Source organism: Canis lupus, chromosome 5 (assembly GCF_048164855.1).
Source record: "Canis lupus baileyi chromosome 5, mCanLup2.hap1, whole genome shotgun sequence".
Classification (NCBI taxonomy): domain Eukaryota; kingdom Metazoa; phylum Chordata; class Mammalia; order Carnivora; family Canidae; genus Canis; species Canis lupus.
Genome location: NC_132842.1, coordinates 43,284,562 through 43,297,817, shown reverse-complemented (window position 1 = coordinate 43,297,817; position 13,256 = coordinate 43,284,562). Strand labels below are relative to the sequence as shown.

The window sequence follows — 13,256 nt, the reverse complement described above, 5'->3', positions numbered from 1 at the left end:
AAGATACATCAGTCGTCATAGTGTGGCATTTCTGATAATAGGTGAAGTGTTTAATATTATTTTTCAGATTTGAAGGCTTTATGGACTATTCTGTCCCAGAAATCTTGCGTGTGCCTTTGGAGGAATTATGTCTTCATATTATGGTAATCCCACAGGGACTCAAATGCTATTTTCTCATTCTTTACTCCTTTCTAAAAAAGAAAAAAAAGACAGAAGACTTAAACTTCTCTTACCCTGTGTTTTCTACATTTTCAATGATTTTATTTACTCTTGAGTAAATACTCCCTCCCCCATCTTTTTATAAGTAACACACTGTGCTTAAATTCTACCACAGGCACTCACCCTTAATAGACTAACAGTAGGTCTCAACTGGGAATAATGTTGCTCACTAGGGGTCACTTGGCCATGTCTTCAGATATTTTGGTTGCCAGAACTGGGGGGGGAGGAGGAGGCCATGCTACATGGGCATTTATAGGTAGAGGCCAGGGACTACCCCTAAACATTCTATATGGCACAGCACAGTCCCTTAAAGAATTATCTGGCCCAAAAGAACAATGCTGAGATTGAGAAACCCTGACCTAGACCAAGGGCTTCCTAGTCTGAAAGATCTATAATATCCTTCAGTTCTTAGATTTTGACTTTGCAAAAATCAGGAATGAAGAAACTAAAAATATGGACTAGAAGATCTCGTCCTCACGCCAATCCTTAACACACATACACAGTCTCTCACACGCTCCCAGTTATAAGAAAAAATAAGATAGCCTTACTCAGATACTTATGTCTCTTTGCTTAGAATTTAGTTCCAATTTGACCATCTCTTTGATCAATTCTTTCTAATAACATACTGATTTATCACTCTTTTTTTAATGTGCAGAAATGCAATCTTGGTTCTCCTGAAGATTTCCTCTCCAAAGCCTTAGATCCTCCTCAGCTTCAAGTAATCAGCAATGCAATGAATTTACTCCGAAAAATTGGAGCATGTGAATTAAATGAGCCTACACTGACACCACTGGGCCAACACCTTGCAGCTTTGCCTGTGAATGTCAAGATTGGCAAGATGCTCATATTTGGTGCCATATTTGGCTGCCTTGACCCAGTGGTAAGATGAATGTTGCTCTTCTTCACTTTAACTATCATTTGGGCTGAGAAATTACTAAGTTTGGAAATAATTTTTAACTTTTTATAGTTATATACAAGGTAATATTTATTCATTTCCTTAAGTATACTACCATAGGTACTATTTTGTAAATGGGTTTGGCTTGTCTAGACTTTTACTATCAAAAATCCCACTTGAAATATTTCATTGAATACATAGATTTTTTTTTCCCCCTTGAGAGATCAAGCAAGCTGGAGGGGGATGTGGACAGAAAGAGAAAATCTTAAGCAGGCATCACTTCCAGCACAGAGCCTGACCGGGGTTCCTATGACCCTGAGCTAAAATCAAGTGTCCAATGCTCAATCGACTGGCCACCCAGGCACCCCTTTATAGTAGATGATTCTTAGAAAGCTTTGAGCTCCACAGACTTTTCTATGAAGAATCAAACTCTTTCTTCTCTTTTTCTACATTGTCTCTCTCTCTGAGCCAGCAATTACTAGCATTTCTATTTTATCAAATTATTCAGAGTTAACTAATTTTGTGCCTCTTTCTGAATCTTGGGGCTCATATACCTGCATCATTTTAACTTTCCAGTATTACCAGTCTGTGGCCTTTTCTGGGACTACAAATCAGGCTGTTTAAAAATAGAATGAAGAGAGTGTAACATACTCTAGTCTGTTGCTCTAGTATTAGGAATACTCACTAAAATTGTGTTGAGTCCAAAAAATAACCTCTGTCCTGATAATTGATCTGAAAAACTTCAACAACCACAAATGGGTCATGAGGCACTCCAAATTATTTTTAAATTATTTAAAGAGCATTTCAGGCAATGGAAATTGAGTAGGTTAAAAGTCAAGATAGATGAGCTGTGGTTCTGGGATTGCTTCTAACTGTGTGACAAACTATAAATCCCTATACACAAACTCAGGTTTTTGTCTTTGATTCTGATGTGACCTCCTCAAAGATTGATAAACCCCTTGGCCAGACTTACCAAAAAAAAAAGAGAAAGGGCTCAAATAAGAGGAAAGATCACAACCAACACTGAAGAAATACAATTATAAAAACATACTATAAGCAACTATATGCCAACAAATTAGGCAACCTGGAAGAAATGGATGCATTCCTAGAGACATATAAACTACCAAAATTGAAACAAAGAAATAGAAAATCTGAACAGACCCCAAACCAGGAAGGATATTGAAGCAGTCCTCAAAAACCTCCCAACAAGAGTTCAGGGCCAGATGGCTTTCCAGGGGAATTCCACCAAACGTTTAAAGAATTAATACCTATTCTGAAGCTACTTCAAAAACTAAAAGTGGAAGGAAAACTTCCAAACTCATTCTATGAAGCCAGTATCGCCAGTATCACCTTGATCCCCAAACCAGACAAAGACCCCACCAAAAAGGAGAATTATAGACCAATATTCCGGACAGACATGGATGCCAAAATCCTCACCAAAATACTAGCCAGTTAGGATCCAACAAGTACATTAAGAGGATCATTCACCACGACCAAGTGGGATTTATTCCTGGGCTGCAAGGGTGGTTCAGCATCTACAAATCAGTCAATGTGGTACACTACGTTAATAAAAGAAAGGACAAGAGCCATATGATCCTCTCAATAAATGCAGAAAAAGGATTTGACAAAGTACAGCATCTTTTTTTTTTTTAAGAATTTGTTTATTCATGAGAGAGACAAAGGCAGAGACATAGGAAGAGGGAGAAGCAGGTTCCATGCAGAGAGCCCGATGCGAGACTTGATCCCAGGACCCTCAGATCACGCCCTGAGCCAAGGGCAGACGCTCAAACGCTGAGCCACCCAGGCATCTCTTTTTTTTTTTTTTTTTTTTTTTTTTAAGAAGTACAGCATCTTTTCTTGATTAAAACTCTTCGTGGTGTAGGGATAGAGGGAACATACCTTAGAATCATAAAAGCCATCTACAAAGAGCCCATGGTGATTATCATTCTCAATGGGGAAAACAGAACTTTTCCCCTAACGTCAGGAACATGGCAGAGATGTCCACTACCACCACTGCTGTTCAATGTAGTACTAGAAGTCCTTGCCTCAGCAATCACACAAAAGAAATAAAAAAGCATCCAAATTGGCAAGAAGTCAACCTCTTACTCTGCATATGACCTGATACTCTATATGGAAAACCCAAAGACTCTACCTCAAAATTGTTAGAACTCATACAGGAGTTTAGCAGCATGGCAGGATATAAAATCAATGCACAGAAATCAGTCTTTTCTATACACTATCTATACACTTTTCTATACACAATACAATCAGCATTTCTATACACTAAGACAGAAGAAAGAGAAACTAAGGAGTCAGTCCCATTTACAGTTGCACCCAAAACCATAACCTAGGAATAAACCTATCCAAAGAGGCAAAAGATCTGTACTCAGAAAACTACAGAACACTTATGAAAGAAATTGAGGAAGACACAAAGACATAGGAAAACATTCCATGCTGGTGGATTGGAAGAACAAATATGTTAAAATATCTATGCTACCTAGAGGAATCTATACATTCAATGCAATCCCTATCAAAATACCATCAACTTACATCACAAAGTTGGAACAAATAATCCTAAAATTTGTATGGAACCAGAAAAGACCACAAATAGCCAAAGGAATATTGAAAAAACTAGAACTGATAGCATCACAATCCTAGACTTCAAGCTCTGTTACAAAGCTATAATCATCAAGACAGTATGGTACTAGCACAAAAACAGACACAAAGATCAATGGAACAGAATAGAGAACCCAGAAATGGACCCTCAACTCTGTGGTCAACTCATCTTCAACAAAGCAGGTCAACTCATCTTCAACAAAGCAGGAAAGAATATCCAGTGGAAAAAAGATGGTGTCTTCAACAAATGGTGTTGGGAAAATTGGGACAGACACATGGAGAAGAATGAAACTGGACCATTTCCTCACACCATACACAAAAATAGACTCAAAATGAATGAAAGACCTAAATGTGATACAGGAATCCATCAAAATCATAGAGGAGAACATAGGGAGCAACCTCTGTGACCTTGGCTGCAGCAACTTCTTGCTAGACACATCTCCAAAGGCAAGGGAAACAAGGAAAACAGGAACTATTAGGACTTCATCAGGATAAAACCTTTGGCACAGCAAAGGAAACAAGTTGACAAAGTCAAAGGACAGCCAACAGAATGGGAGAAGATAAAATGCTCAACATTACTCAGCATCAGGAAAATACAAATCTGGGAAGAGCCCAGATGTCTATGGACAGATGAATGAATAAAGAGGGGCAGCCCAGGTGGATCAGTGGTTTAGCGCCACCTTCAGCCCAGGGTATGATCCTGGAGACCTGGGATCAAGTTCCACCTCGGGCTCCCTACATGGAGCCTGCTTCTCTCTCTGCCTCTGTGTCTGCCTCTCTCTCTCACTCTGTCATGAATGAATGAATAAATAAATAAATTTTTTAAAAAAATGGATAAAGAAGATGTGATCTATACACAATGGAATACTACTCAGCCATCAAAAAAATGAAATCTTGCCATTTGCAGTGACGTGGATGGAACTAGAGGATATTATGCTAAGCGAAATAAGTTAGAGAAACAATTATATGATCTCACTCATGTATAGAATTTAAGAAACAAAACAGGATCATAAGAGAAGAAAAAATAAAATGAAATCAGAGGGGGACAAACCATAAGAGACTCTTAATCATAGGAAACAAACTGAGGGTCACTGGAGGGGATGGGTGTAGGAGGAGGAAGTATCTGGGTAATGAACATTAAGGAGGGCATGTGATGTAATAAGCACTGGGTATTATATAAGACTGATAAATCACTGACTTCCACCTCTGAAACCAATAATACATTATATGTTAATTAATTGAATTTAAATAAAATTAAGGGATGCCTGAATGGCTCAGCGGTTGAACAGCTGCCTTCATCTCAGGGCATGATCCCGGTGTCCAGGATTGAGTCCCACATTGGGCTCCTTGTGGGGAGCCTGCTTCTCCCTCTGCCTCTCTGTCTCTCATGAATAAATAAATAAAATCTTTTTAAATAATAATAAAAATGAAACATAATTTAAAAAGTAAGTAAGTATGGTCTAAAAGTGATATATTGTTAAAATTACACAAAATGAAGCCCAAAGTAACTAAAATGTTAGCTATTGCAGAACACAATAAAGGTATTGGAAAAGAACAAATATTCAACTTGAAAGTGGGATGGTTTTATGATGTGCTTTCTTTTACAAACCATCCTTCCATGTATACCTCTTTAATGATAAATGTTTTGGTTATTTATGGATAGGCAACACTAGCTGCAGTGATGACCGAGAAGTCTCCTTTTACTACACCGATTGGTCGGAAAGATGAGGCAGATCTTGCAAAATCAGCTTTGGCTATGGCTGATTCAGATCACCTGACGATCTACAACGCATACCTAGGGTAAAGAAATAATCTGGGTGTTGTCAATAAGTCAATGACCTGAGGTTATTTATTTTTAAAATGGTTTTGACTTTCATTAAAAAGATATATGTAAGATTTACATTCTAATTACTTTATCTGTCAAGGTATAATTACTTCAAAGATTCGTACTTTTATAGTCCTTTCTAAAATTCAAAAATCATGTACTTTGTATTGTACCTATATTATCTCATATTTGGAGTTAATAATTTGCTATTCTACACAAAAGAAAAATCTCAGTATCGCAGTGCATATTCTTAAATTCAATTAGTAGCTCCTACAACAATTAAGATTCCCCCTCTTTTTTTTTTAAGATCCCCCTCTTGAGTAACTAATTAAAGCTTACTTTAGTTAGTACCTCTGAGAGAGAGAGTTTGAAAACATGTTGAACTTTGGTCGTTTTATTTTCCTAGATGGAAGAAAGCACGGCAAGAAGGAGGCTATCGGTCTGAAATAGCATATTGCCGGAGGAACTTTCTGAATAGAACATCACTGTTAACCCTAGAGGTAAGTTTAAAACAGTTTCCTAATTCAGAGTCATAAGGTTGACTCATAGGGTTTGTTTGGTTTTTTAGAAAAAGAAATGCCTAGGATAGTGCTTGACACATAGTACAGATTTAATTTACTGAATTAAAAAATTTGGGGCAGCCTGGGTGGCTCAGTTGTTTAGCGCCACCTTCAGTCCCAGGGGGTGATCTTGGAGACCCAGGATCGAGTCCCACATCAGGCTCCCTGCATGGAACCTGCTTCTCCCTCTGCCTGTGTCTCTGCCTCTCTCTCTCTGTGTCTATGAATAAATAAATAAAATTTGTAATTTTTTGTTTGGTTGTTTCTCCCAATAGATAATTTTCTTGTATTACACAGTGATTTAAAATAACATTTAACAGTTTTAGATAATAATCATAAGATGCTTCCAAGGCTTGGAATCTAGTCATTTTTCCTTAGAGCCTTGATTCCTTTTAGTGAAATTATTTTTTATTTTCCTAAATATTAGGCCACCTACTTAGTTGGTAGCTACTTAGGTAGGATGATAGTTCTGGAAAGGCATCCAAGGCATCATACTGTACTGTGGCTGATGGTGACCAGATTTATAAATCTGACTTTTGGGACAGAAAATCTAATAGCTGTGCCCATCACTCAGATTTTTTTTAAGATTTTATTTATTCATGAAAGAGAGAGAGAGGCAGAGACACAGGCAGAGGGAGAAGCAGGCTCCATGCAGGGAGCCTGATCTGAGACTCAATCCCGGGTCTCCAGGATCACACCCTGAGCTGAAGGCGGCACTAAACCACTGAGCCACCTGGGCTGCCCCATCACTTAGATTTTGACTATTTTTGAGGACCAGAATTATTTCTTGGAGGAGAGAAAGTACAAATATAGTTAAAATATAAAGACAAGTGATAGCAAAAAGCAGAACTCCTCTGCAAATAATTAATGTTCACTGTGCATAGGAAATGGTGTGTAGTACACCATCTAAAGGCAACAGTTTTTACTACAGATATGCTATAAAAGTATTCAGAAAATAATGTATCTCACATAATTCCTCTATTCCGTGCCCATATTTTAAAAGGTTATTTTATTCCCATATAACTTAAACCATTTTTGTGTGTGTGTGATTGAAAATAAAGGCTGAGATGCAGCCCGGGTGGCTCAGCGGTTTAGCGCCGCCTTCAGCCCAGGACATGATCCTAGAGACCCGGGATCAAGTCCCTCGTCAGGCTCCCTGCATGGAGCCTGCTTCTCCCTCTACCTGTGTCTCTGCCTCTCTCTATCTCCTCTCTGTGTATTCTCATGAATAAATAAATAAAATCTTTAAAAAAAAAAAAAAAGAAAAAGAAAATAAAGGCTGAGAAAAGAGCAGGGACATCTCCAATATTGTCCTTCTACAAGTAGATAAAGGGATAAATTGAATAAACAGCTACCTCTGGACTAACTCACTGGGATTCAAGATGTACAGAGCTAAATCAACACTCCTTTGTCTCCACTTCCTTCCAACTGCCAAGTTGCCTCCTTCTTTCTGTGATCCTTTTCTTCACCTCCCCTGGACTGCAGTGTTTTCTATCTCTTCACCTACCCTGTGGTGTTGTGGCTCTTTGGCCTTTTCTCACCTGGAATCAAAGTCTCTTAAGCCCCAAACCAGAAACCTAAAGGAAATCCTAAATGTAAATGTCCCATTTAATTGCTTGCATCCTGTTTACTTTGAAAAATGCTCACCCTATAGGGGTGAAATCTTAAAGGGCTTAAGCCGATTGGTACCTAGTTCCTAAAGGTAGTTAAAGATTTTAGGCAATTTTTTTTTTTTTTTTTTTTTTTTAAGATTTTTATTTAGGGCGGCCCCGGTGGCTCAGCGGTTTAGCGCCACCTTTGGTCCAGGGCGGGATCCTGGAGACCCGGGATCAAGTCCCACGTCGGGCTCCCTGCATGGAGCCTGCTTCTCCCTCTGCTTGTATCTCTGCCTCTCTCTCTATCTCTAATAAATAAATAAAATATTTTTAAAAATATTAAAAAATAATTTTAAAATATTTTTATTTATTCATGAGCGACAGAGAGAGAGAGAGGCAGAGACACAGGCAGAGGGAGAAGCAGGCTCCATGCAGAGACCCCAATGTGGGACTCAATCCAGGATCACGCCCTGGGCCGAAGGTGGCGCTAAACCGCTGGGCCAACCAGGCGTCCCATAGGCAACTATTTTAGATTAAATGAAGGTGTAGGTGAGATTCCCAGAGGTGAACAAAGTGGACAAAGTATTTGCAGTCCAGGGTCAAGATTCCTCTCCAGTTCTTCCTCAGTGTTAGCCCTCTGTATGACTGTCTTCATTGAGTGGAGATAAGACCTACTACTGAAGTAACTAGATTAAGTGCAGATATGATATGTTCAGGCACACTTTTATTCCTCTCACATTTTTGAGATGTTTTATGACATCTAAAGTCTTGGGATATGGAAATAGGTAACTCTTCAGTCCTTGATTTACCAGGATCTTTTTTTCCTCCCTTGTTTTATTTGAGCTGTAGTTAACTAAATAATAATTTGGCATCCTATCAATTTTGATAGGAAACAGCAGTATAATATTTAGAGGGTTATTTGTCATGTTTCTATTTTAATCAGTAATGATCTTGTCTCTTCTTGACATAAACCAATCCAGGATGTAAAGCAGGAGTTAATGAAGTTGGTTAAGGCAGCAGGATTTTCATCATCCACAACATCTAATGACTGGGAAGAAAACAGAGCCTCACAGACCCTTCCCTTCCAAGAAATTGCCCTTCTTAAAGCTGTTCTGGCCGCTGGACTATATGACAACGTGGGGAAGATAATCTATACAAAGTCAGTTGATGTTACAGAAAAGTTGGCTTGCATTGTGGAGACAGCCCAAGGCAAAGCACAAGTACATCCATCCTCAGTAAATCGAGATTTGCAAACTTACGGATGGCTCTTATACCAGGAGAAGGTAAAGTGCTCATTCTTAATTCCACTATTCAGGGCATTTTTCTAGAAGTCAGTTGTAACAAGTTAGGGTGTCCCACAAGTATTATATCTGGTTCGCAAATTGAGCTATTTATTTCTGTACATATTTGAAATCTGTATGTGTATAGTTTCTCATAAAAAAAAAAGTCCTTTATTTCTTTCGCTTAAGGAAAGAAAAATATTAAGGTTTCCATTCTGACCATCATCTTTCCTACTTGAGATAAAGACAATTATAGCAAATAGATATTCTTTAGTAATGTGTCAGTTCCCAGAGATTTCACCAAAAGGTACTACCTCAACAGAGAACAAAGACATGTTATATGTGCATTCCAAATAAGGGGGATACGGAATTAGAACTTTATATGATCTGGCAACAGTTTGAGTCACAATGTAACCCAAGATAATTTAAAAGCAATTATTTAGAGATTACCATTTTAAAAAAAAATCTTTTACAGCTTGCTGTAAAATAACAAGGATCCATAATTTCAAGCACTGGCTCATAAAACCATTAGCCTCTAATAAAACTTAAATGTAAAACATGACGAATTATTGACTAGGGGCCATAGCTGAATATTGGTCTAGAAACCAGACTCTATGAAACAGTTTTTTTTTTTTGCAGCTAATTTACAGCATTGGCATTATAAAATTGCTTGTTCATAGTTTCATTTATGTTCAAGGTATATAATTCACCCTTGCAATTAATGTTTTAAAGTGGCTTTTAATAGTGTAATTGCACAGATGGCAAATGTGATGATTATAAAGTTGGCAGACTATGCACATATGAGAATATAAAGGCAGCTTTACAAAACTTGTAGGAGTAAATTATAAAAAATGCTTACATGGAACATAAATGAATTTCTTAGATTTTTAGGCTGTGAAGTTTTTGTTGTTGTTTTTTTTTCCCCTCTTTATTCCTATGCAGGTAAGGTATACCCGAGTTTATCTGAGGGAAACTACCCTAATAACCCCTTTTCCAGTTTTGCTTTTTGGTGGTGATATCGAAGTTCAACACCGGGAACGTCTTCTTTCTGTTGATGGCTGGATCTATTTTCAGGTACGTGCTACCACTGCTCTCATAACATTAAAGTTTTCTACTTGCAGTACTATTGAGGCAGATTTTTAAAATTTTATTGGCATTTGCATAATTTCTTCCTATAATGTGACTTTTAAAGAGGGAGACTTCCTTATTTTATCTCACTTATATTGTTTTAAATCTGTTTAAATAGGATAATCAAATTATAGTGCTATTACAGATTGCATTTATTATCAGTAATAACTTGGCTATGTGTTGTGTACTTCAATAGTTAATTATACATGGACTATCCCAAATTTAATAACCTAATAACCTTATTATTAACTTCTGTAGTTTAAATAATTTTCTTAGTTTAAATTGTTATTGGCCAAGCAAGACTTAAACCTAGAACTATTAGATCCTCAAACTTAAGTTCCTTCTGCCAATTGTGCCACCTATAAGAAGACATAGACTGAGTGATAGCTTTTAATGAGTATGGTCAAGTTTTTCTCTGGAAAAATTAGACCAATCATCACTATGGGCAATAAGCTTATTTCTTTGTGACCCCATCAACACTGACCAGCTTAAACAGATCTAATACATTCTGTTACTGTATGCTATCATGATTTGTCTAAGACTGGAGAAGTAAACTTAAATACAACTTTAAAAATAGATGCAGCTGTCTCCAAGAGGACAAGGTGGTAGAAATCATCTAACTGGATTGTGGTCATGGTTGTACAACTGCATAAATATACTAAAAGTCACTGAATTGCACACTTACCTATGAGTATACTTTTAAGGTTAGTAAATTACATGTCATTAAGCTGTTAATTCCTTCCCCAAAATTGCAGTCTTTACTCCTGCAGAGTTATTGTAAGAGAAGCTACAGAGAGTAATTTGCCTCTATTTTTCTAAGAACATTTTATATTAAAGTCAAGATGTGCTAAAGCAGATCATGAGGTATCATGCTTACCTTTATTTATTGAAACACATTCACACTCCCAGGAATTAACTTTGACCCATTTGTCATCTCCTCTCACCAGGCCCCTGTGAAAATAGCCGTAATTTTCAAGCAGCTTAGAGTTCTCATTGATTCTGTTTTAAGAAAAAAGCTTGAAAATCCTAAGATGTCCCTTGAAAGTAAGTATTTGATTATAATGTAAGTAGAAAACCACCTATTTTTAAACATTGGAGTATTATATTAGAGCACACTGAAGTCTTACAGTCCATGTGATTAAAAATTTTCATAAAATTTATTTTATGCTGAATTCTGTCAGACTCCCAGACAATGCCTTATTGTTCACATTCTAATTATCCTCCTGATTCTTTTACTCTTTCTTCTTCTCAGCTTCACTTCTAAACTTATGGCCATTTCACAGAAAAAAGGATGGTAAAACTGAGCATTGTAAACTTTGATTATAAGGGACTCTCTGTGAGGTTTCCAGCATGTAACAAAACCTCCTTAGCAAATACTGTAGCCTCTGTTGCTCTGTTTGTCAAAATAATTGGTGTTTGATACTTTTGTTGTGTAGAGAGATCTGTCACTTCCCTATTGACACCTCTCCAGGAGCCTTCCCTGTTAAGTTTTTGTTTCCTTTGGACTAAACATGGAGCAACTGATATCTGAGCCAGGTGAAAAGTTAGGAAACCCTGTCTTAAAGGAATTTTTAAAGAAATAATTCCTTATAAAGGACAGTAGTTACATCGCATCATCTCTGGGCTTTAGCCTACTTTTTGTCAAAGTAGGTATCAAATAATTATAACAATAATTAATAATATTTACAGGGCAACATATTCTATTTTGTGGACATCTGTAGATTTAGAGTGAATATTGCTAGTATTAGTATTGTATTCTAATTTAGAAGAATCTTTCAATGAAGAATGCTGTTCACATATGTATACATTGGGAATTCAGCCAGTGATGAATTTGTTGATGGGTTTTTTTTTTCCTTCCATTCAGATGACAAGATTCTGCAGATCATTACAGAACTGATAAAAACAGAGAATCATAATTGAAACTTCACATCATGCTCAACTGCTTTCAAAATTAAGATGAAGATATGGATACACACACAAAAAAAGATGAAGATATGGTCATGAAATTATGTGAAAATGGACCATCACTCAAGTATTTCAATACTTAAATGTTGGTATACTAGCCCTAACTTAAAGGTGGTGGAAAAAGCACATACTTTAAAAATGTGTAATTTTCTAGTTCCTTTTTAATGATAATTATTTGCAGTGTATTTAACCACTACATTTACAATAAATTCTTTGGTATCATCCATGCTTTATTCATCATTATGTGCCTCTGGGCAAGGCCTGTGTCTGTAGCCTCTGTAACTTAGGGTCTTGATTCCTATGTATACATACACCTTATCCTCTACCAGTCCTTCTCACCTGGAGAGTTTAGACCTCCATGACCAGAAGAGAAAATGAGCTCCAAAACCAGTTGTAATTAAATTTCTGTGAAAAGGAACAACTTTAGAAGTCAGTTTAATATTTGATAACCAAATAAAAACTTACATAAGTATTAATAATAGATACTACCTGTTTACTACACATTAAGATGTACTGCTAGAGAACAGGCAGGAATGGCTACTGCTAGTGATAACCTTGGGATGGACAGCTTACACCATTTTCCTCACTCCTAAGCTTTGGTATCAATGCCCTTAAACCATTTTTTATACCCATAATTAAGTTAGTAAATCAGGAACTTTGAGATAGTAAACTATGCTTAAATATTTTTCAGGGGCTTCAGTTGTTTCACTGACTGAGAATCTTTTCAAACTCCATTTTGATTACAGAGAGGAATTTTCCCCTCATTTCCAGCCAAAATTGTTGAGGAACTTCAGAAATAGTCCTGTGTAGACCAAATGGCAGGAATTCTATCTGAAGGAAAAAAGATGAGAATAGGAATCTAGCCCCAAACTGCTTGATTCTCATAACAGGTATTCAGTATTTGTTGATTAATAAATAAAAGAATCTGTAACTTTCACTTTGCAGGTAGAAGTAAAAATACTACTTAGCAGCAATCTCTAATTTTAACTTTCTGCCTACAGTGTGATAATGGAATTGAGAGCAAAGAGTCGACTATGATTGCAGTTTGGGGTCACTAGCTAATGCCATTAACAGAACTAGAGATGTCAGAGATCAAAGAGCTAGTTTGGGTGCTAGAGGAAGTTCAGTTTGTGATATGGAGAGAGAAATTGCGGAGTCCTGCAGCAGAACTAA

At 37.0% G+C, this 13,256-nt stretch overlaps 1 protein-coding gene across 2 annotated transcripts in view; it reads left to right on the top strand.

Annotated features, from left to right (window-relative positions):
* DHX29 (DExH-box helicase 29) overlaps positions 1-12,307 on the top strand; it is a 48,488-nt gene extending 36,181 nt beyond the window's left edge. The window contains exons 20-27 of one of the 2 annotated variants that reach the window (XR_012031193.1): positions 68-143; positions 875-1,099; positions 5,394-5,530; positions 5,962-6,055; positions 8,691-8,993; positions 9,988-10,064; positions 11,066-11,162; positions 11,983-12,307. Coding sequence is in view for 1 of the 2 variants with exons in the window: in XM_072826462.1 (XP_072682563.1) it covers positions 68-143; positions 875-1,099; positions 5,394-5,530; positions 5,962-6,055; positions 8,691-8,993; positions 9,933-10,064; positions 11,066-11,162; positions 11,983-12,038 (1,120 nt within the window). In the remaining variant the exon portion in view is untranslated. Of the gene's footprint in view, positions 1-67; positions 144-874; positions 1,100-5,393; positions 5,531-5,961; positions 6,056-8,690; positions 8,994-9,932; positions 10,065-11,065; positions 11,163-11,982 lie in introns of both variants that reach the window. The other variant, XM_072826462.1, reaches the window with a different exon arrangement.
* The last annotated feature ends 949 nt before the right edge of the window (positions 12,308-13,256 follow it).